The following is a 21,211-nucleotide window of genomic DNA, read 5'->3' on the forward strand; positions in this document are numbered from 1 at the left end:
ATTACTGCTTTTTACAAATATGCGGTGAGGCACTTTCTTATTTTATTTATTGACTTCATTTTCACAGGTGGCCATGGAGACCAGAGCTGTTACAGCCTGGATGGAAAAGATCCCCTTTGTGCTCGGCGGCAACCTTCAGGGGGGCGAGCTGGTAGTGGCATACCCCTATGACATGGTGCGGTCCCAGTGGAAAACCCAGGAGCACAGCCCCACGCCTGACGACCATGTGTTCCGCTGGCTGGCATACTCCTATGCCTCTACGCACCGCCTCATGACGGATGCCCGGCGGAGGGTGTGCCACACGGAAGACTTCCAGAAGGAAGAGGGCACTGTCAATGGGGCTTCCTGGCACACCGTTGCTGGAAGTAAGTCTCAGATCAGCCCTGCCTTGCATCACAGGGACCAGTGATCATGGGTGCTGGCCCAGCAGGAACCCTACAGGTGCCCCTACACACACACCTCCTTTCAGCCTTATGCTTAGTCCCGTTTCAAACAGTAGCCACCATAATTAAGCAATTACTAGGTGCCAGCCTTTTGCATGGCTGTAGTCTTTGAGGTGGGAGAGGCTTACTCCCCATTTTATAAAGGAGATTACTGGGCTTTGGAGACCGGTGGGGATCTGCTCAAACAAGAGTGGGTAAAGCTGAGATCTCTTGGTCAAAGTTTTAGCCACTGAGCTATTCAGATTTTATAGGAACAGAGGTGAGTGAAAGTGGATTCGGTGATATTTAACCCAAGAGAAAACTCAGTGAAGGGGCAGAATATGTGGGTGCTGGTACTAAGGCCAAAGCTTTATGCCAAGTGCTGTTTTTGTATTGGGGAATGTCCCATGCTGTGGACCTACAGAGGGTCTGATCCCCAGCTCAGGCGTGAAGTGACAGAGCTGGAGGTGTGTTCTGAGACCCCCTCATGTGGCGAAGACCATTTCATACGCATCTGCTGTGCACTGGAGGTCAGCAGGCCCACCTCCAGCATGTGTGTCTCACCCACAGCATGTATGTGCACCCTGGAATAGAGGTGTTGCTTCTGGGACCCACCCGGGTCTGGAGAGCATTCTAGAAGAGACTTTGGGAATTGCTTTACAGCAACCGGAGGACCCCATGGTCCACAAGTCAGGATTAGCACTTAGTTTCCCGTCTTGAGCTATTCCCAGTCCAGGGCTCCTAAGCAGGAGGGATAAGATAGTGCGTTCGCTATGGTCCTTTGCATTGATCAGATCGCAAGACCCCAGCATAATACTTATAGCTTATTTTTTGTCTTTTGGAGGGTTTGTTAAACCAATGTTGAATTTGAAGAATATTCTATGTCAGGTAATCCTGGTTTCAAATCCAGCTCTACCACTTGCATTCTGTGTGACTCTCTGCAAGTCACTTTACTTCCCTGAGCTCCTACACTTTTTCCTGTGTGAGCTGAGCACCATAGTGATGGCTGCAGTGCCAACAAGGCTTGTGATGATGGTGGTGTTGTCTCTCTCTAGGATGCTGCGAGGATTATGTAAGAGACAGAGGTGGATGTGCTCAGTGTCTGGCTTATGAGGAACATTCAATCAGAATAAGTTCTTATCCTCCACCCCTTCCATTTTTCAGGACATGCTCATCATGAAATTTCTTTTGTGGACATATCTTTATTTTCTGCTTCATTATAAAAATTAACTTTAATATTATTTAACTTTGGTAGAAGTTCGGCCTTTGTATACTTAAAAAAAAAAACAGAAATATTTGTTCCCATGGTCATTTGAAAACACTCAAAGAAAGTTTGCCATGTTTTCTTGGTTGCAGACCAGATGGAGGCATTTTTTTCATCACCATCGTGATTTTGCTCTATACTAAATAAAAAATAAATGCAAATCTCTATCAAGAAAATTTCCTAATGGCAGAAAGCATTTTTAATATTCAGCTTCACTCCTCAAACCCACCTACAAAAATCGCTAAGCAAAATACATTTATTTTCATGGCTGTTGTGACCAAACTTGGTCTGGACAGCTGGAGCTCCTCGTGCATGGTCAATAGTAATGTTACAGAAAGTTAGCTTCCACACAATCATAAGCAGCATTTGACATTTGTTCTCTATCAGTTATATTTTCCATTATGTAAGGGACTTGTTGGCAGAGCCATGCGGTGGCTCAAGCAGTTTTAATCATTCTTCTTTCTGGGGGTGTTGTGGAAGTCGCAGATTCACTTCTTTGTAGATTAGTGAGATGCAGTTTCTAATTTTCTTCCCTCCCCCTCTGCCTTTGTGTTCAGCTCATTCTTTCTCATTATTGGTGTGATGAAGGTGTGGTTAATGGCAAAAGGGGCAATTGGGAGAAAGGTTCAGTAAATTTCAAAGTGCACATCATGGGTACTACATTGGTACCCTTTCTCAGCTGCAGTCCCAAACCTGTCCTCCATAGCAAGGCAGTGTTGGCAAGATCACCACACAGAGCTCTGAGGAACACGTAGTTCCATGTTTCCTATTGAAGATGGCAAGGAGAAGATCTAGTGAAAGAGAACACGAGGAAATGTCTTTCTCCCATCCAGGCCTGAAGGCTTATGAAAACTTCTCAGGTTGTGTCTCAGCTCACTCCAGCCCACTCCAGAATGTGCACTTAGCATGTTTATTTCAGTACTAACAGAGCTTTAGAGGGTGGGAATAATGATATGCCGAGAAAAGTCCAGCACTCCCAGGAGTCAAAACCTGTTCTACCAGGAAGACCTATTTCCGGTTAGCCTCGTATGCCATCTGATTTGTTTAATTTTTGCAGTATAGGGGATTGATTGAAACCAGGGCCTTCACACTGACCTTCATCCTCAGCCCTTTTTTTGTGTGTTTTGAGACTAGGTCTTCCTAAATCACTAAATTGGTCAAGCTGGACTTAAACTTACGATCCTTCTACCTCAGCCTCCCAGAGTGCTGGGATTATGTATACCACTACACTCAGCCAACACACTATAAGTTTGACTGAATGAATTGGCCTGGCGTCTGCACAACCCTCTTCACCAGACCAGGCCCTTGCCAAGGATTTTTCCATGAACTTGACATTTACACTACATTACCCCTTCTAATCCACTGCTCTTCCTCATCTGCATTTTATTACAATGAGATCAGAAGCCCATGGCTGCTCATAGTGAGTGGCTGGAATCTGAAATCTGGTAGTGTGATGGCGAATCTTGATTGTCAACTTGATTGGATTGAGAAACACTTAAGAAATTAGTAAAGCACACTTCTGGGTTTATCTGTGGGTGTTTTCAGAGATGGCTGAATCATGAGCTCTCTAATTTCACCAGTGGATAAATTCATTAATACAATAATTTGGTGGCATTACTAGAGGTGACAGAAACAAGCAGTGAAGTCTTGTTGAAAGGAATGGATCGTGGGGGTGTGACTTGGGGACTGTATCTGGTCCCTGGCCCATTCTTCTCTGGCTTGTTCCCTCACTCAGGGTTTCTGGCTGCCATTAGGTAAGCAGTTTTGTCTCAGCAGGCCCTTCCACCATGATGTTCTGTTTCACCTCAGGCCTACAGCAAGGTGACCAGCCAACCATGCACTGAAACCTCTGAAACTATCAGCCCAAATAAATCTTTCCTCTTTTAAGTTATGTAAGATATTTTATCACAGCAAGGGAAAGCCGACTGACACAGGTAGAGACTGGCCATATGTTTGGTGCCACGTGGCTCTGACTTTGGTGATTAGGCAGTGGGTTGATATGGAGCTACTCTTGATATTCCAAAGCCTGAGTTCAAAGCTGATATTTCTTCTGAGCATTACAGAGGGGGAACATAATGTCCAAGGTCTGTGCTGGTGAAGCCCTGAGAACCTGGTGCTTTTCTCAGTCCACACAGAGCTCTATGCACCCAGAACCACCTTTGTGACTGATTATTGGGAAGCTTGTTATGCAGTGTGACACTCATTCATTTCACAAATATCAGGTAGTTTTAGTGGCTTAAATGGTAGCCCCTCAAAATATATGTGCACTTCATAGCCCCCTGAACCTGTGACTGTTACCTTGTTGGGAAAATGGTCTTTGAACATATATTTATAATAAAGGCCTCAAGATGAGGTCATCTGGATTATCCAAAGGGTCTCTAAAGTCAGTGGGAAGTGTCTTTATAAGCAGCAAAAGAAGAGAAGACAGACACAGAGACCAGAGGGTCAGTTATTGAGGGATGCCACCACAATCCAAGGATCTTGGGCCACCAAGAATGGAGGAGCCAGGAGGTGTTAGTCAGCTTTCTGTCACTATTTAAAAATGTCTGATATAAAAAGCTAAAAAGAGAAGAGATTTATTTTAGCTCATGGCTTCAGTCCATGGTCACTTAGCTCCATTGCTCTTAAGCCTGTGTGAGGCAGGAACGTCATGGCAGAATGGCGTGGAGGAGGAAAGCTGCTCATCTCATGGCAAGGTAGGAAATAGAGCAAAGAGCCTAAGAGGAAGGAGCCAGGGACCAGATATTATCCCCAAGGTCACACTACCATGATCAACTCCCTCAACTAGGTCCTACCTCCTGTTTCCATTACCTTCCAAATTATGCCATCAGATAGCGGTTTTATCAGTAGTTAGAACCCTCATGACCCAATCACATCTCTAGGTCCCATCTCTGAATATTGCTGTATTAGGGATCAAGCCCTCAATACGTGAGTCTTTGAGGGACACTTCATATTTAAAACATGACAAAGGGAGATGCTCTTCGGAGCCTCTGGAGTGAGCACAGCCACCTAGATTTCAGACTTCTGGCCTCTAAAGTTATGAGGCAAGGAATGTCTGTGCTAAGATACATTGTGGTAATGTTTAATGTCGGCCCACAAAACTCGCACAGGCACCTACCACGGCCAGCCTGGCCGCTTCACATCCTTCTGTGGTCACACTGGGATATGGACAGTCTGTTGTTCTGTGGCTTCTGGTTTGGGTGTGACTGCCCTACAGTTTCCAGGTAGCCATGCCCTGTTTGGAGACTAGAGCAGGGCTTGTCATCCTGCAGTCTGAGCTCAAACCCTGACTCTGGCTGTTTCCAGACACACAGTCTTGAATCCCATTCTTACCATTCATAGCCTCAGTTGTCTTACTTGTGAAAGTGTGCTATTCTACCTCTGCTGGGCTTCAGGGGAAAACCCAGTGACCTACAGGATATTGAGTGCCTAGGACAGGTCCTGACATAGCTAACTATTTTTATGACTCAGAATAGGAAACTATTGTAGATCTGTAGTTGCAATAAGCATAACTATACAGATAAATTTAATTAAACACTAAAATAATCCATAATGTTAATTGATGATAGCTTCATTCCAAGCAAGGTGTGTTAAACGATGCTTAATAAAATAAACATCTAAAACACTTAGCACATTTTTTGTCGAAGATGCCCTTATCCAGGTCTGTCCTCAGTGGTTCCCTTTTGTCCCCTTCCAGTCCCACACATTTTCCCTGTAAATGTTGGCCTATAGTCCATACTTAATGCCTCTCTGTTCAAAAGAAGTCACTGAATGCTCTTGAACAGTCTTGCTGCTGCCCACCCCTACTCCATGCCACTTGGAGCATTTGTTCAATCGAAGTGTCTGGTTGGCTTGGCAGGCCTGAATGACTTCAGCTATCTTCACACGAACTGCTTTGAGCTGTCCATCTACGTGGGCTGTGATAAATACCCACATGAGAGCCAGCTGCCCGAGGAGTGGGAGAATAATCGGGAGTCTTTGATCGTGTTCATGGAGCAGGTAAGGTGGGTGTGTGTCTGTGATGTGGCTGTGACCAGCTAACGAACAGGGCTGTGGATTTGACCAAAAGCAGGGGATGGAATTGGCACTTCAGGCCTCAGCCATTGTCCCTGGCCAGCCGCACTGCTGCAAGGAATCGCTGGTTTTTTTCACACTGCTCAGACCAAGTGAAAAAGGCTGTAACCCAGTGGAGAAGTTTCCACTGTCTCAGGGCAGGTGAGACACTGCAGGAGTCTTGGGGCTGTTCTGCGGGCGGTGGGGACACTGTATGAGCAACAGGCCTGGGCCTCTCATCTTAGTCTGCTTTTACTATAAGAAAATACAAGGCATGATCAGAAACTCTGGGGAATGTTTAAATTTCTTTTTTAAAGAATTTATTTTATTGGAATTTCAATTGGCATTGCATTGAATCTATACAGTAGTTTTGGAAGTATGGCCATTTTCACTATATTGGTTCTTCCTACCCAGGAGCAAGGGATGTCTTTCCATTTTCTTGTATCCCTTTTGATCTCTATCTTCAGAGTGTTGTAGTTTTCAGTGTAGAGGTCTTTTGCTTCCTTTGTTAGACTGATTCCTAGATATTTCATTTTTTTGGATGCTATTGTAAAAGGAATTGTTTCCCGAATTTCTCTCTCAGTGAGTCTGTTATTTGTGTACAAGAAGGCTATTGTTTTGTGAGTGTTGACCTTGCATCCAGCTACTCTACTGAATCTGTCAATTAAGTCTAGAAGTCTTCTGGAGGAGTTTTTTGGGTCTTCTATGTAAAGTATCATATCGTCAGCAAATAATGACGGTTTAACTTCTTCTTTTCCTATCTTTATTCCTTTCATTTCTTTCTCTTTTCTAATTGCTGTGGCTATTGTTTCCAGAACTATATTGAACAGGAGTGGTGATAGTGGGCATCCTTGTCTTGTTCCTGATTTTAGCATGAAAGTTTTCAGTTTTTGACCATTTAGTATGAGGTTGGCTGTTAGTTTTTCATAGATAGCTTTAATCAGGTTAAGATAAAGACCTTCTATTCCAATTTTCTGTAGGGTTTTTATCATGAATGGGTGCTAGATTTTGTCGAATGCGTTTTCTGCATCTATTGAGATGATCATGTGGTTTTTGTCCTTAACTCTGTTAATATAGTGTATTACATTTATTGATTTACGAATGTTGAACCATCCTTGCATCCCTGGGATAAATCCGACTTGGTCAGGGTGTATGATCTTCTTGATGACCCTCTGTATTCTGTTTGCCAGTATCCTGTTGAGGATTTTTGCATCTATGTTCATTAGGGAGATTGGCCTGTAGTTCTCTTTTTGGGTTGGGTCTTTCCCTGGTTTTGGAATCAAAGTAACACTTGCTTCCAGGAATAAATTTGGAAGTATTGCTTCCCTTTCAATTTCCTTGATGAGTTTAAAGAGTAATGGCATTAGTTCTTCTTTAAACATCTTGTAAAATTCAGCAGTGAAGTCATCGGACCTGGGCTTTTCTTTGTTGGTAAATATTTTATTACATTTTCAATTTCACTCTTTGTAATTGTGGTGTTTAGAATTTCTATATCTTCTCAATTTAACTTTGGCAATTCATATGTATCTAGCAATCTGTCCATTTCTTCTGTGTTTTCCATTTTATTGGAGTAGAGGTTCTCGAAGTAGGTATTGATATACTTCACAGAACTAGAGAAAACAATCCAAAATTTTATTTGGAACCATAAGACACCTAGAATAGCTAAAGCAATTCTAAGTAACAGAGACATGGCTGGGGGTACCACAGTCCCCAACTTGAAACTATACTACAAAGCTACTGTGATAAAATCAGCATGGTACTGGCAAAGGAACAGACCTGAGGATCAGTGGAATAGATTAGAAGATGCAGAAACAACTCCAGACATGCTCAGCCACCTCAGCTTTGACAAAGGAACCAACCACCATCATTGAAGAAAAGATAGCTTATTTAATAAATGGTGTTGGAAAAACTGGATTTCAACCTGCCAAAGATTGAAACTAGACCCATACCTATCACCATGCACTAAACTAAGATCGAAGTGGATTAAAGATCTAAATATTAAGACAGAAACACTAAACTTGCTGGAAGATAAGTTAGGTAGAACTCTTGAAGACATTGGCATAGGAAAAGACTTCATGAACAAAACCTCAGCAGCATGGGAACTAGCAGAAAGAATCAACAACTGGGATCTCATCTTATTAAAAAGCTTCTGCACTGCAAAAGAAACCACCAACAGAGCTAACAGACAACCTACAATATGGGAAAAAAATTTTAGCAGCCATACCTCAAACGACTGCTATCTAGAATATATAAAGAATTGAAAAAAATCAGACCCCCCCAAATTCAAAGACCCGATTCAAAAATGGGCATCTGAGATGAACAGACATTTCTCAAAGAAGTAAAAGCAGCAAACAAATATATGAAAAAATGTTCAACATCACTGGTTATTCGAGAGATGCAGATGAGAACAACACTGAGATTCCACCTCAGGCCAGAAAGAATGGCTGTTATCAAGAAATCAACAAATAACAAATGCTGGAGGGGTTGTGGGGAGAAAGGAACCCTTCTCCATTGCTGGTGGGAGTGCAGACTGGTGCAACCACTGTGCAAGTCAGTATGGAGATACCTCAAAGAACTAGGGCTAGAGGTCCCATTTGACCCAGCTATTCCCCTGGTGGATATCTTCCCCAAAGAATTAAAAGAATCATACCACAGTGATATATGTGCACCCATGTTCATAGCGGCACAGTTTGTAATAGCTAAAGCTTGGAAGCAGCCCAAGTGCCCATCAACTGGAAACTGGATAAAGAAAATGTGGTTTTTTTATAAAATGGAGTACTACTTAGCCATAACAAATGAAAAGCTAGAGTCATTTATAGCTAAATGGATGCATATCAAGGCCATACTCTTAAGTGAAATAAATAGGACACACGTGTAAATAATGAATAGTTTCACTAGTGTGAGAAACTGGTAGTGTAAACAAGGGTTAAAATGATTAAAATCAATAATTGATAATTTGAAATAGGAAAAAAGGTCCAAAGATGAAGGAGTGAAGGGAGGGGAAGAGGAAAGGAAAAGAGGGAAAGGAAAAACTATGAGAAAAGAAAAAAAATGGAAATGAAATCTATGTAAATAGGGAAGGGCGGAGGGGGTGAAGGGTGCACAGGTAATGGGGGAAAAAACCAAAGAACCAAGATACATCATGTACAGGCACAAGCACCCAATGATAAATGTAAACGAAATGTATACCTAAAATGTACCAATAAAAGAACTAAAAAAAAACCAAAAAGAATTTATTTTATTACAGTAAAAATCACATTGCCCTTAATCTCCCTCAAAATACTTCCTCTTGCTTGGAAGACACTTATCCCATTGTTCTTGTCATTTTCTGAAGCAGTTCTGGATGTTCTCTTTTACAAGTGTCTTTAGTTATATTATTGTGGCTGCCTTGATGTCTCAAATCAATTCAAAACATTTACCTTTCATAGTCACTTGGAATTTGGGGAAGAACCAGAAGTCAGATGGCTCCACATTCAGTGAATAAGGTGGATGAGGACATGTGGTAATGTTTTCATTTAGCAGAGATTGTCATCAATATTTGCACAATGAGGGGTGATCAGAAATTAATGTTTAAATTTTAAAAATATAGTAAAAAAGTACACTGTTATAAATCCCCTCCAAATACATTCCCCTGTTCCTAACACACATGTTATGGCTTGTATCTAGATGTCCTCTCGGAGTCTCATGCAGTTATAGGTGGAGATTTTCAGAGGTGTCTGGATCTAGGGTGTGTGCTGCTGGGATCAAGGAGGTGATGCTGGGATTGATTCGTGGTGCAACATTAGGATAAAGGCTGCCCCACTCTGGGTGTGAGTGCTACCCTCCCTAAAAGTGGGTAGCCTGGATAAGATGTAAGGGATAGAAAGAGGGTCATTGCTTGTCACTTGCTACTTCCTGCCTTCTGCCTGCCCTGCTTTGCCATGGACTATTTCTCCTCTGTGATGCCCCTCTGCCATGCCACACTGCCTTGGAGCCAGCCAACTATGAACTGAAACCTCTACAAACTGTGAGCCAAATAAACCTTTCCTTCTTTAACTTGGGGTATTCTGCCTCAGCAAGGAGAAAAGTAATGAAGGCAACACATATCCCTCCATTCTTAGCAATGTGTCTTTTATTATAATGTTATTTTTAAAATGTTAGCATTCACCATAGTTTTGAATCACCTCTTGCAGCACAGACCAGAGTGGCTTATCCAGCACACATTTGTCTTTCATAGTTCTGGAGGCTAGAAGCCAAGATCAAGGTGCCACAAGGTTGGTTTCCTCTCCATGTTTGCTGCCTCGTCACACGGCCATGCCTCTGTGCATGTGTGTCCCTGTGTATGCCCAGATTTCCTCCTCACTTGAGGGGGGGTGTCCTTGGAAATAAATTCAAACCCTTCATATGGAGCTCCATCCCCAGCCCTTTAAAAATTTTTTTTTTTAATTTTGGATAGAGACTTGTGAAGTTGTTCTGGCTGGGCTCAAATTTACAATCCCCCTGCCTCAGGCCCCTAGAATGCTGGGATTACAGGCTGATGCCACTGTACCTGGCTTAGACCTCAGTCATGATGGATGAAGATCTATCATAATGGCTTTATTTTAACATAGTCACTTTTTAAGAGCCCTGTCTCCAAATATAGTCACACTTTGAGGTATTAGGATTAAGGCTTCAAGATATGAGGTTAGGGGCTCCAAATACAACCCATAACCCCCCTGAGCCATTAGAGTCAGTGTTGCATGTGGCAGTAGCCTGCCTAGAAGCAATTTCACTAAGTGCTATGAGGCCCAAGGCCCGGCTGCCTCCTGGTGAAGCCGTGCACTCTTCCTTGGTGACCCCAGACACCTTCCCTGCATCCTGTTCTGTAGCCTATGCGCATCTTGTAGCATTGAGTTAGCTGGTTCTAGTTTAATGCAAAAACTAACTGAATAATATCCAGGCTCCACTGAGGAAGGAACAGATTAACTGGAAATTAGAAGGATAAACAAAAATGAATATTGACTGCCAGGGCTCCTGTTGTTTGTAAGTATTACTTGTATGACTCCAGTGTAGCCTCCTCTTGGGAAGAAGGGAGGTGCTGAGTGGTGCACAGAGGCTGCCCTCCTTCTGTGGATTATCTTCTGTAGATGAGTCAGAATAGTCAGAAAATACAGTGGCCCTGGGTTGGGTACCAGCCACCTGGTACTGTGGCTGTACCTCTGCAAAGGTAGCAAAAGTTCACACTCAGATTTAGTAACTGAGTCTGTCTTGTGAAGCCCTTACAGGGGTCAGCAGAGCCCTGGTGAGCTTCCCCATCACAGAAGGGTGGGAGCTGATTCTTCCTTCTTGCGAAGCTGTAAAAACACATTCTGTCTCAATCCTGGGATTCAGGAGGGAAGGCTCCTTTTTCTTTGCATATATGAAAAGAGAGGCCTTGTCTATACCAACATGATCATCCTTAAGCAATGAGCGGGTTTAGCCAAAGTGCCTCCCGTGAATAAAATGCCCAGGGATAGATATGTATAAAGAATGTCATTGGAAATAATAGTGTGTCACCTAGGATTATCACATCATTCTACAGGCAGAGAGACTGAGGCATGGGGTTCAGAGTCGATGTGTGCCATCTGACATAGTAGTGTCGTATCTTTAGGAAAGTCTCTTATTTCCTCTCTGGCTCTTAAATCAGGAAGTTGATAGAGCCCAGGAAAGTCCAAACAAATGTGCCTTATAGAAATTAAGGCTCATTTGAGTTACCTAAATGTGTTCTTATGAACAATCTCAGGTCCTAATATTTTTTAAACCTTTGGAATATTTAAATTTCATTGGTAGCTTTCTGGTGTGTGGACCCCTGAAAGGAATGCAGAAGATTACACACAAAGTCTATGCAGAGCCAGGCGAGTCTTTTGGGCTATATGTGGCATGGTGAGCATTCCTGGTAGGGACTGAGCTAGCTTTAGATTTGTGGCCCACTTCCTCAGGCTGGCCCTGTCCAGAACCAGTTAGTGACCTCACCATATCTTGTCCTGTTTGCCAAACAGGTTCACCGTGGCATCAAAGGTCTTGTGAGAGACTTACATGGCAAGGGAATTCCAAATGCCATCATCTCTGTAGAAGGCGTTAACCATGACATCCGAACAGGTAACTGGGAATGTCTATAAACTGTATTTGGTAAGAAAGATCTGTTTTCTTGAAGTATTTTACTTGGGTTACACAGTGCCAGAAACTTCTTATTCAGAGCTGAATTAGGTCTACTCTTTCCATCTTTCCAAGAGACCCTTGAGAGTAAGGTTTTCAGCCTGTGCTTCCTGGCTTCTCTCTGTCCTTTCCTTGGGATGGGCTTGGAGCAGCCAATGGGCTCCTAGCTGCAGTGAGAGTTGCTGAGAAGTTGAGGAAGCAGCTTTACCTCCATTTACCTCCTGTTACATTTCTTCATGTGCTTTACTTCCTCATCTAAAGACAGCCTCAAGAAAATAGAATTGTTGTGGGTAGTAACTGATTCAACCCATGTAAACCTAATCAAAGAGTGCCTGGCATACAGGAGATGACAAAATCAATCTGTGACGGCTTACTGTTACTATTATTGTTATCCACTTTCTTACATAACAAACATAAGTAAAACATCCTAAAACATCACGTTCAACAATTTCCTATGGTTTAGAAAGAAAAACTGATTTTTCCTGGCCTCAAAGCTGAGTCCTAAGGCTCCGTCTGGACCATCGTGCCAGTATTCCACTCGTGAAACTCTCCATTCCAGCCCTCTAAACTCCTCTGTGGGCAGGACGGCCCCCATCCACTGCTTTTCCCTCTAGGGTGGCCAACCAGCCCTTCTCCTCAGGGCCCATCCTGCCTGGTCTGGGGGCTAAGCTCCCTGCACAGGTAACAACCCCATGGAGGCAAAGCTGCTTCCTGGTGCATGTTTCCTTCCTTGCCCCTTATGCATGTTTGATTCATTGATTGATTTTGCAATTTGGGGGATTGAGCTCAGGGCCTGTGCATGCCAGGCAACCCCCCTGGGGCTTGTAATGTAGAGCTACACCCCCAGACCTTTTAAAATTTTATTTTGAGATAGGCTCTTGCTAAGTTGCCCATGCTAGCTTTGATCTTGGGATCCTCCTGTCTCAGCCTCCTGAGTGGTCCACCCCCACCCCCAGCAAAATGCCACCTGATTGTTTGACTTGCAAGTAACATGGAAATTAAGGTGTTCCCACCCAGTGTGGGAACCCACCCAGGATGCCCAAGGTTTCCTTTTGTGCCCAGGACTGCCCTCGTGTGGGATACTCCAGTTTAAAATTGGAAATCCCGTGTCCCTAGACCCCTGTAGTCCCAGGCAAATGGGTGATTCCTTCTTTCCACCTGACTCCTCGCTGTTTGCTGTGGACTGACAGCCACATGTTGAAGTTGTCACTGTGCCTCTTCCTTCTGCCTTGATCTTCTTCCTCTGGGGAGGCCTTAGCTCTTTCTTTCAGTCCTTTGGATTTTGCTCAAATGTTACTGCCTTAAGATGATGACCCTATTTAACACTACACCTGCCTGATGCCCTGTGGCTCCCTTGAACCCTTCCCAACTTTGTGGGTGGCACAGACATGCTGCTTGCCTACTTCCACACAGTGAGTGCTCAACAAATATTTGCTGAATGAGTGAGTGAATAGACACTGCACGATTGTCTCAGGGAGGCACAATGAGTGGCAGGGTTGTGAGTGGAGCCAAGGGCCTGAGACTCCAGAACCAGAGCTCCTTCCTCTGTGCCCAGCTGGTTCTCCTTCTGGGTGAGAAGGGGCCCTTTCTCTGCAAACCATTCACCTGTACCCACAGATCCTGTCCTCCCATTGAATTTGCCAAGAAATGGAGATTCTGGGACATGGAAGGAGATGAGACTGGGATTCTTCTTGGCCCATGTGCTCAATACTGGGCTTCCTGATATGAGATAGAAGGCCGCTTATATAAATGGTATCTGAAATGCCACAAAATAGTAGACTGGCATGTAATGCTGCAAATCACATTCTTTCCATTTTGTTACTGATTCCATCTCTCAGTGGTATTTTCTGAACATTCCTACCATTTGTCCTGGATCTTGTAGCCAGGAACTGTAAGGTTTCAGGCTGTATTGTGTGCTTTTGTGCACAGTAACCACTCACAAGCATCCATTTATTCATTCATTCATTTACCCATGTATTCATCCATTGATTCAGTAAATGTGCCCTGAGTACCCCTGAGGTGCCATGGGGGTGCTGCCATTGGGAATGAGTTAAAGATAAGCTCACTGACTTGGTTCTCCATAGGATTTATATTTAAATATTGCTTAAGAGTGATTCGTAAAAAAACCTGAACCATTCCTTGTACTATTTAGTGTGTCTGTAAGCAATGTGAGAAAACATGAGGGTTTTAAATTGAGTGAGAGGTAAAAAGGCCCTGGGGTCCCATAAGCCTGCATGAGAATGCTTTGCCTAATGGGCTCTGAATTTCAAGCCCCTGAAATCAAGGAGACAGTTTGGATGAGGTAATGGGAAATGCATCTCTTTCCCCTTATTTCTCTCTATAAATAATTTCCCAGAGTGTCCTCCCAACAGATGTATCCCATACTTTACACGCGGCTCTTCGTTTTTATTGGTTTCAGTGTCTTTCAGTGCTTGGCAAAAGCTCTGAATTTGCCTTGATTTCTGTCTGAGGCTTGTATGATTTGACAAGTTCAGGAGGGATTTTGCGTAAAATAAACAGTAGTATTAAGTGGAATTCCACAGGGAAGGAAGCTAGTCAGAATACTTTTGAAGAGATGCATGTAAGTAGTTTGGCCAAATAACTGACTTAGAATTCCACGTAACTTTCCTTTGGTGGAAACTAACCTGACTGCTAACAGATGGATTTATCAGGCCTGGGTCGCCCCATCTGTCCACAAATGCCAAGCCATGCCTGTGTGTGTCCACCTTCGCTGTGCCTCTGTGGAATTCTTCTCGCTGGACACTAGACTGATCACACTGGAGGAGACAGCAACACAAAGATGTGTCCTGTGTTTCATCAAATGACTGATTCTAGGCTTAAGGGTTGTCACGGATAGCAGCAGAGATAACAAGAGCTGAGGGATAGTGTGAGGAAACCTCAGCAGAGAGCTTTTGGGGAAAGGGGCTCTGCAGGCAGAGGGGAGAACCAGGCAGATCTGTGTTTCAGATGTGGAAACTTTCCTGGGTGTGGTGGTACATGGCTGTAGTCCCAGTACTTAGGGAGGTTAAGGCAGGAAGATCACAAGTTCAAGTCCCACTGGGCCACTTAGTGAGATTTTTGTCTCAAAAGAAAAAATAAAAAGGCCTGGCATGTAGCTCAGCAGTAGAGCATCCCTGGGTTCCATTCCCAGTGCCACCCCCCCACACACACACACCACACACAAAATGGGAAAAAGCTAACACCCTTTCTTCTGATCCTGTGAACTCAAACATATTTCTGATAGTTCCATTCGTTCTTTTAAGATCTCTTATGGAACAGCTACTCTGTGCCAGTAGAAGTATTGTTGTGAACACAGCAGATATGGCCCTTGGCCACTAAGGGTGTACATTCTTGTGGATACCTACACATAATTATAAAGGAACATTTAAAAAGTTAATTGTAGACTATAATTAGTGCCAAGAAAGAAAGAAATCAGATGAAATACAGAAGTGGGTAGGAAAGTCAAGGAAAGGTCTCCCCTAAGGAGATGAGCACAGCCAGCCTTAGAAGTCCAGGGAACAGCATTCTAGTTGGAGCAGCAATTACATAGTTTCGGAGTGCTGATGTGGCAGGGTCAGCGGGCCCGAGCTGGGATTTTGCTCTGAGTCTGGCCCTTATGTGAGTGTGGGTGTCCTCAGGTTGGCAGGATTGCTGTACCCCAGCCTCCAACTGTTTGTTTCTCTCTGTCTATTGTGCAAACACAGGTCCTAGGCCAAGGCCACCCTTCCCAGGGAGCATCCAGCCCAATGAAAACACTTAGGCCCACAGCACCTTAGAGACTCTGAGACAGAAAAGGAGATGACAGGGACTCTTGGGGAGAGCACAGCACATGGAAGGCTCATGCTGACTCACTGAACACCCAGGCAACTCAGGGTGTAGGTTCTATGTAGGCTAGTAATTGAATCCCCAGAGAGATGTATTGTTTTTCATGAGGTCAAATAGCTGGAAACCAGCAGTCCTCTTTCTTTGGACAATCTGAGCATCCTACCCTGTGAAACTTTGAGCGAAAAGGCTGGATTTGATCAAGTATTAGGGAGTAGTTGGGAGTACTAGTACTGGATTTGCTTGTTGGTACAAGTCCTGGAATCTTCTAAGGGATGGAAGAAAACTCTATGTGCTTATGTGTGTGTGTGTGTGTGTGTGCATGCGAGCACATGCGTGTGTATAAATATTATCTTCCACATACATATACACAAACTCAGAAGCATTGATAGATTCACAGTGCCATCTCATTCATCAGAGATATCCTTTGGAATGCACTGAGTGAGCTATCAGGAGTACAGATACTATGGACAGTGAAACCTGGGGGCAGTTGTTTGCCACACACACCCCACACCACACACACATGTGCGTGTGCACATGTTCCAGACTGCTGTACTTCATATGAGAGGCCAAGACGTGCCTGTGCGTAGGGAAGAGCGTCCCTGCTGTTTCTCAGCATTGCCCTGTGTTGTCTTTTAATGAAAACGCAAGGTTTTCTACTAAACAAAATGGCCTCCATAGCTTTTCAGCAGGCAAGAGATGCACCAGGCTGTCCTAGGCATGAGGCCAGGCAGCCTGAGCTTCACACCCAATCCTCTTTCAAGGCATCTCTGGCCCTCCCAGCTCCTGGGCCAACCTCAGTGAGCCACCTCCTTCATGTGCCCTCTGTCCTGTCACCTCTCCTTCTACCAGACAGTGTTTTGACAAGGTGCTTGGTCTCCTGCTCCTGGCCTGGCCTGTGTTAAGCTGTCAAGTCCTTCAGAGCCTGAGCCTTCCTCCCCTTCTGCACCTCACAGTGTGCCTCATTAGTTTGTTTTCAATTGAATACCGAGTGACACCCTCTCAAATGAATGTTTGGTTGGTTGGGATGAAGAGAAATGAATGACTAGGAAACCACATGTCATATTCACATGAGAAGGTGAATATACTCGGTCTCAACTTCTCTGAGTGCTCAGAAGGGCTAAATTAAAGCCAAGAGCCCATCCCCTGCCAAAAGCTGTTCTTATCCACAGAAAGTTAAGAATGGACCCCAATCACATAAGGCACATAGGTGACCAGCAGTACAGTGGAAGGCCGGAGTTCTGCTGCAGCTCAGTTTTCTCTTGTCAGGTCTCAAAGCCCTCTCTGCCTTGCAGAATCCCTATGTTTCTCCTCTCGGCCCTGCCCCAGGATGGGAGCTGTAGAGGGGGGAGCAAGTATCAGGGCCTCCTCTGGTTATCCTTCCTTCTCTTTCCAGAAGTCAAGAGCTCCCACCCCCTTTAGAAATTATTTTTATGTATGTGCAGCCATTCCAAAGGAATCTGGGAAGCCATGCATTGATGGCTTTTCAAGATGGACTTTTGTGGTGAGGGCATACTGTTCACCAGTTCAAATTCATAATGAATGGCTGTATTGTCACAGAGGAAGGAGCACCCACAATCATGCCCCCATCTTTGTCCATGTGTATGAACACTGTGGGGAGCCTAGATCCCAAACCCCTTCCTGTTAAAACCATTAAGGCAGCTTCCAAAATAGAAAATATCTTGGCTTCCAAAGTGCATTAAGAACTTGCTTCTGCAGGAGCTCAGATTCCCTGCTGCCTTCCTCAGAGGCTCTCTGCCAGGGCTAGTCTTGAAATAAGGGTGGTGGTGGTAGTTTGTGTTAGAAAAGAACTGCTCTGAGGTCCCCTTGGTTTCTTTTCATAGCCAGCAATGGAGATTACTGGCGCCTGTTGAACCCTGGAGAATATGTGGTCACAGCCAAGGCAGAAGGCTTTACAGCTTCCACCAAGAATTGCATGGTTGGCTACGACATGGGGGCCACGCGGTGTGACTTCACACTCAGCAAGACCAACCTGGCCAGGATCAGAGAGATCATGGAGAAGTTTGGGAAGCAGCCTGTCAGCCTGCCCACTAGACGGCTGAAGCTTCGAGGTCGGAAGAGACGACAGCGTGGGTGACCCCCAAGCCGGGCACTTGAGGTGCATCCCAGACCCATGCAGATGAAACCCACCCCAATAGTAGTTCCATAGAGGACTCACTCACTGTTGTTTTCTCTGTAATTCAAGAAACATCTGGGAACGTGTGCATTGCAGGTGCGGGGGGCGGGGGGAGGCTGGAGGCTTAGAATGTTTTCTTTTCTTTGTTCCCATTTATGCAAATACCTTGGACAGAGCAGCAGAGAAAGGCTGGTGGGAGAGAAAGAATTCAGCAAATGAACCTGGGAATCTGAAAGATAGGACCTCACTGGTCAGGACCTCCTGGCTACACAGGAAGGGAAACTGAACTCCCCCTGCTTGCGTGACAGCAAGTTTCCTGTGTGTTTGCAATTGGCACAGCTGACTTTGCAGCACTCCCGGACCCCTGCTGTCCCCAGTGTCACCATTTGAGATGCTCTTAGGCATCCTAAAAGAATCCATCCACTTTCGCCCCAGGACATTCCAAGCTGCTAAAATAAATTCTGTGTTCTCCTGACAATAGAGCCATTACCAAGTGAGCATCAGTGAGTCTCAAGAATCAGCTTAGCTTCCCTTTTCAACAAAGCATGGTGCTCATAAAAGGACAGAGAAGTGGAGTTAATTCTAGACTGATTGTTGGACAGCGGGCATCATGGGGCTTATTGCATGCAAGCTGGGTCCCCAGAGAACCCCTCAAACTCCCTGCTGCTCTAGTAGCCCTGGAGGTTCTGTGAGGGGCGGGGGAGAACCAGATGTGCCAACCTTCCTAAAGGGTCAGGTAAGTTAGCCTGGGTCATTTTTGGTCTTTGAAGACTTGAAAAGATCCAGAAGGAAACTTACCTGAAAGCCCCTCTCTGCCTAAGGTGTCAACCCCTTCATGGAGATGAATGCTCCTAAATTGTCCTGCCCTCAGACTGAGAATTATTTTTGATATGTGGAATGCCAGATCTTCTAAACAATGGCAGGGGTCATTGAATTACTATGTAAGGAAACAGCTATGTCTCACTTTTATTCATGTTGCCGCCTCATTGATCTGGGAAGAATGAAAAACAAATAAAGCAAATGGTAAGATTCTTGTGGTATGTTTTGTCTGGTTAGACTTGTGGCCATCCAAATGCCACCTACCACCTCTGCCAGCTTGAGGTGGGCACCCTGTGCCTTGATAAAGCTTGGCACTGACACTGACAGATTCTCAGATTCCCAGGCTCCTCCCAGGAGAGAAACGGGTGGGGACTCGTAGTCGCTCTTGGAGATGCCAGTGCGCATCTTCACGAAATAAAATCTTCGTGGAACTTTTCTGAAAAAAAGGGAAACTGTCAAATATCGGACTTTCTAAGCCATGCAGTCTCTGTCCTAACTACTCTGCTCTGCTTTTGCAACATCAAAGCAGACCTGCACATACCTAAATAGGTGGCCATGGCTGTCGTCCTGGAAAACTGCGGACTGGATTTGGCCCGCAGGCTGGGACATGATTGACTCCCGCTGTACATCTGTGTTGTTCAGCCAGACTTTCTGAGATGATGGAAATGTTCTCTCCTGTGCTATCTAATGTCATTACCACCAGCTCCAGTGGCAACTCAGCATCGAATGGTGGCTGGTGCAACTTGGGAATAGGATTATATCATTAGTTTTGTATCATATTTGTTAATTTAAATTTAATATTCACTAGCTGTTTATAGTTGGAAGCTACCTACTGGACCACATGGCTGTCAACTAAGTTCACCTTAGGAAAATCTTACCCTCTTAGCATTAGATAATGTAGGTGGGTTATAAAGCATTTAAAAGTATAAGCCACCTCTGTAGTTTGGAAGAGTTGACAATTCTACACTTGCTGAGAGATTTGCCTTGGCATTTCTGGCCCAGTATCCAATGTCCTGAGATTTGGACCATGATGCCTCAGTCTCCTTGCCAGAGTTTAACTCTGATACCTGCAGGCTCCCATATCCATGCAATCTGCAGCCTTCCCTGCACAGCCTGGCCTAGACTGAGCCCTCTGACAGCTGCCACAGGATCGTGGGTGGGAGCCCTGGGTTTCAGGCCTGGTGCTGCCCTTTAGTATATGGTCTCGATCAGGAGGCTGTTCTAGTTTTTCATTTGCCACTGCAAAGTGAAGCCCTTGGGCCGATAGACACAAATGTGTAGACTGCCTGTGCTGTTTGCTGGTCCCTGACAGAGAGATGACACCCTGGCTTGCAATGCTCTATTCTGTTGGAGCCATCACTCTGCCAGGCCTCTCCACACACAGTGGCCCCTCGCTGAGTCTTCAAGCCCGGACTTCCTTCCTTGACCCAGCTCCTGGAGCCTCAATCCTACTCTGTAGCCAGAATTATCCTTGACCTTGCCTGAGGCCCAGCGTGGGCCTCTGCACATACTGCCTCTCCCCACAGCTGAAAACCAACCTGATTCTCTTGCTCTCCAAGTCTGTCTCAAATCTCACCTCCTCCAGGAAGCTTTCCTCCATCTCAGGATTTCTCATGCCCTTGAACAAATCTGTCCCTTAGGCCTCTCAGAGGAGCTAACTTGCTGCAGGTCTCTCTGCTGTGGGTCTGGACACAAGGCTCAGGAAGAAAGATCTGCCGACGTGTTGGTGCAGAAAACCCTCTGCCTCATGTGCCTCCAAGTCTTTCAGAACAGCATTTGGTAAACAGTGTTTGAGAGTTCCAACCTTGTAGCCAGGATAGTGGGCTCTCAAGGACAAAAAGCTTCCGGGGGCCCTGGCTCCCTCCTCACACAGGTACTTGGTGAGCATATGGAATCAAACAAGCCCCCAAGCCATGCTGTGCCTTGTCTTTAAGAGTCCCTTACAAGTTAAGAAAATGTGACTTTGGGAATTGAAAATATGTCATTTGAGCTTATTTAATGTCTTTTTACCTCCTCAAGAGTCTTCAGTTTTATAGGAAAGTCTTAAACTTGATTGAGTAGAAACATCCAAAAGATTGATAGTTGGCTTTGTTTCAGATCCCTTTCTTAGGATAAAACCAACAAATACCTTTCCTCTGGCAGAGAATCTGCCATTTATTTATCATCTTTATCCTCCACTCAAGCTCCAGGTGGACCCCAGCAGCCTTACCCTTTGACTGCTACCTCTGTTTGAAACTGAAGAACACTGATGGGGCTGCTGCAGAAAGAAGCTCACATCAGGGTAGGTCAATAACCTCAGCTTATTTTCTGTGAGTTGTGACGCGCACAGTCCTTCAGAGGAAACTCAGAATTTACTCAGCCTTTGTGCAACAAGACCATTACCAGCAACTTTAAAACTACATGCATTGTTAACGTGTACAATCATGATGGAGCATGAATGGTGTTGGATTCAAAAGGTATTTTTGAGGCAGGGTGCATTAATCAGCTTTCCATTGTTGGGACAAGATACTTGACATACACAGTTTAATGGAGTACAGGTTT

The 21,211-nt window shown here is 44.7% G+C and overlaps 1 protein-coding gene across 2 annotated transcripts in view; it reads left to right on the forward strand.

The window, feature by feature from the left end:
• Cpxm2 (carboxypeptidase X, M14 family member 2) overlaps positions 1–18,880 on the forward strand; it is a 143,471-nt gene extending 124,591 nt beyond the window's left edge. For both annotated transcript variants that reach the window (XM_004838762.4, XM_021253316.2), the window contains 4 exons: positions 68–365; positions 5,546–5,685; positions 11,736–11,835; positions 17,559–18,880. In XM_004838762.4, the coding sequence (XP_004838819.1) occupies positions 68–365; positions 5,546–5,685; positions 11,736–11,835; positions 17,559–17,812 (792 nt within the window). In that variant the 3' untranslated portion in view covers positions 17,813–18,880. The remainder of the gene's footprint in view (positions 1–67; positions 366–5,545; positions 5,686–11,735; positions 11,836–17,558) is intronic.
• The last annotated feature ends 2,331 nt before the right edge of the window (positions 18,881–21,211 follow it).

This window comes from Heterocephalus glaber, unplaced genomic scaffold, assembly GCF_053883595.1.
Source record: "Heterocephalus glaber isolate CG9 unplaced genomic scaffold, H.glaber_assembly_v1.0 deba00001497, whole genome shotgun sequence".
NCBI classification, from domain to species: Eukaryota; Metazoa; Chordata; class Mammalia; order Rodentia; family Bathyergidae; genus Heterocephalus; species Heterocephalus glaber.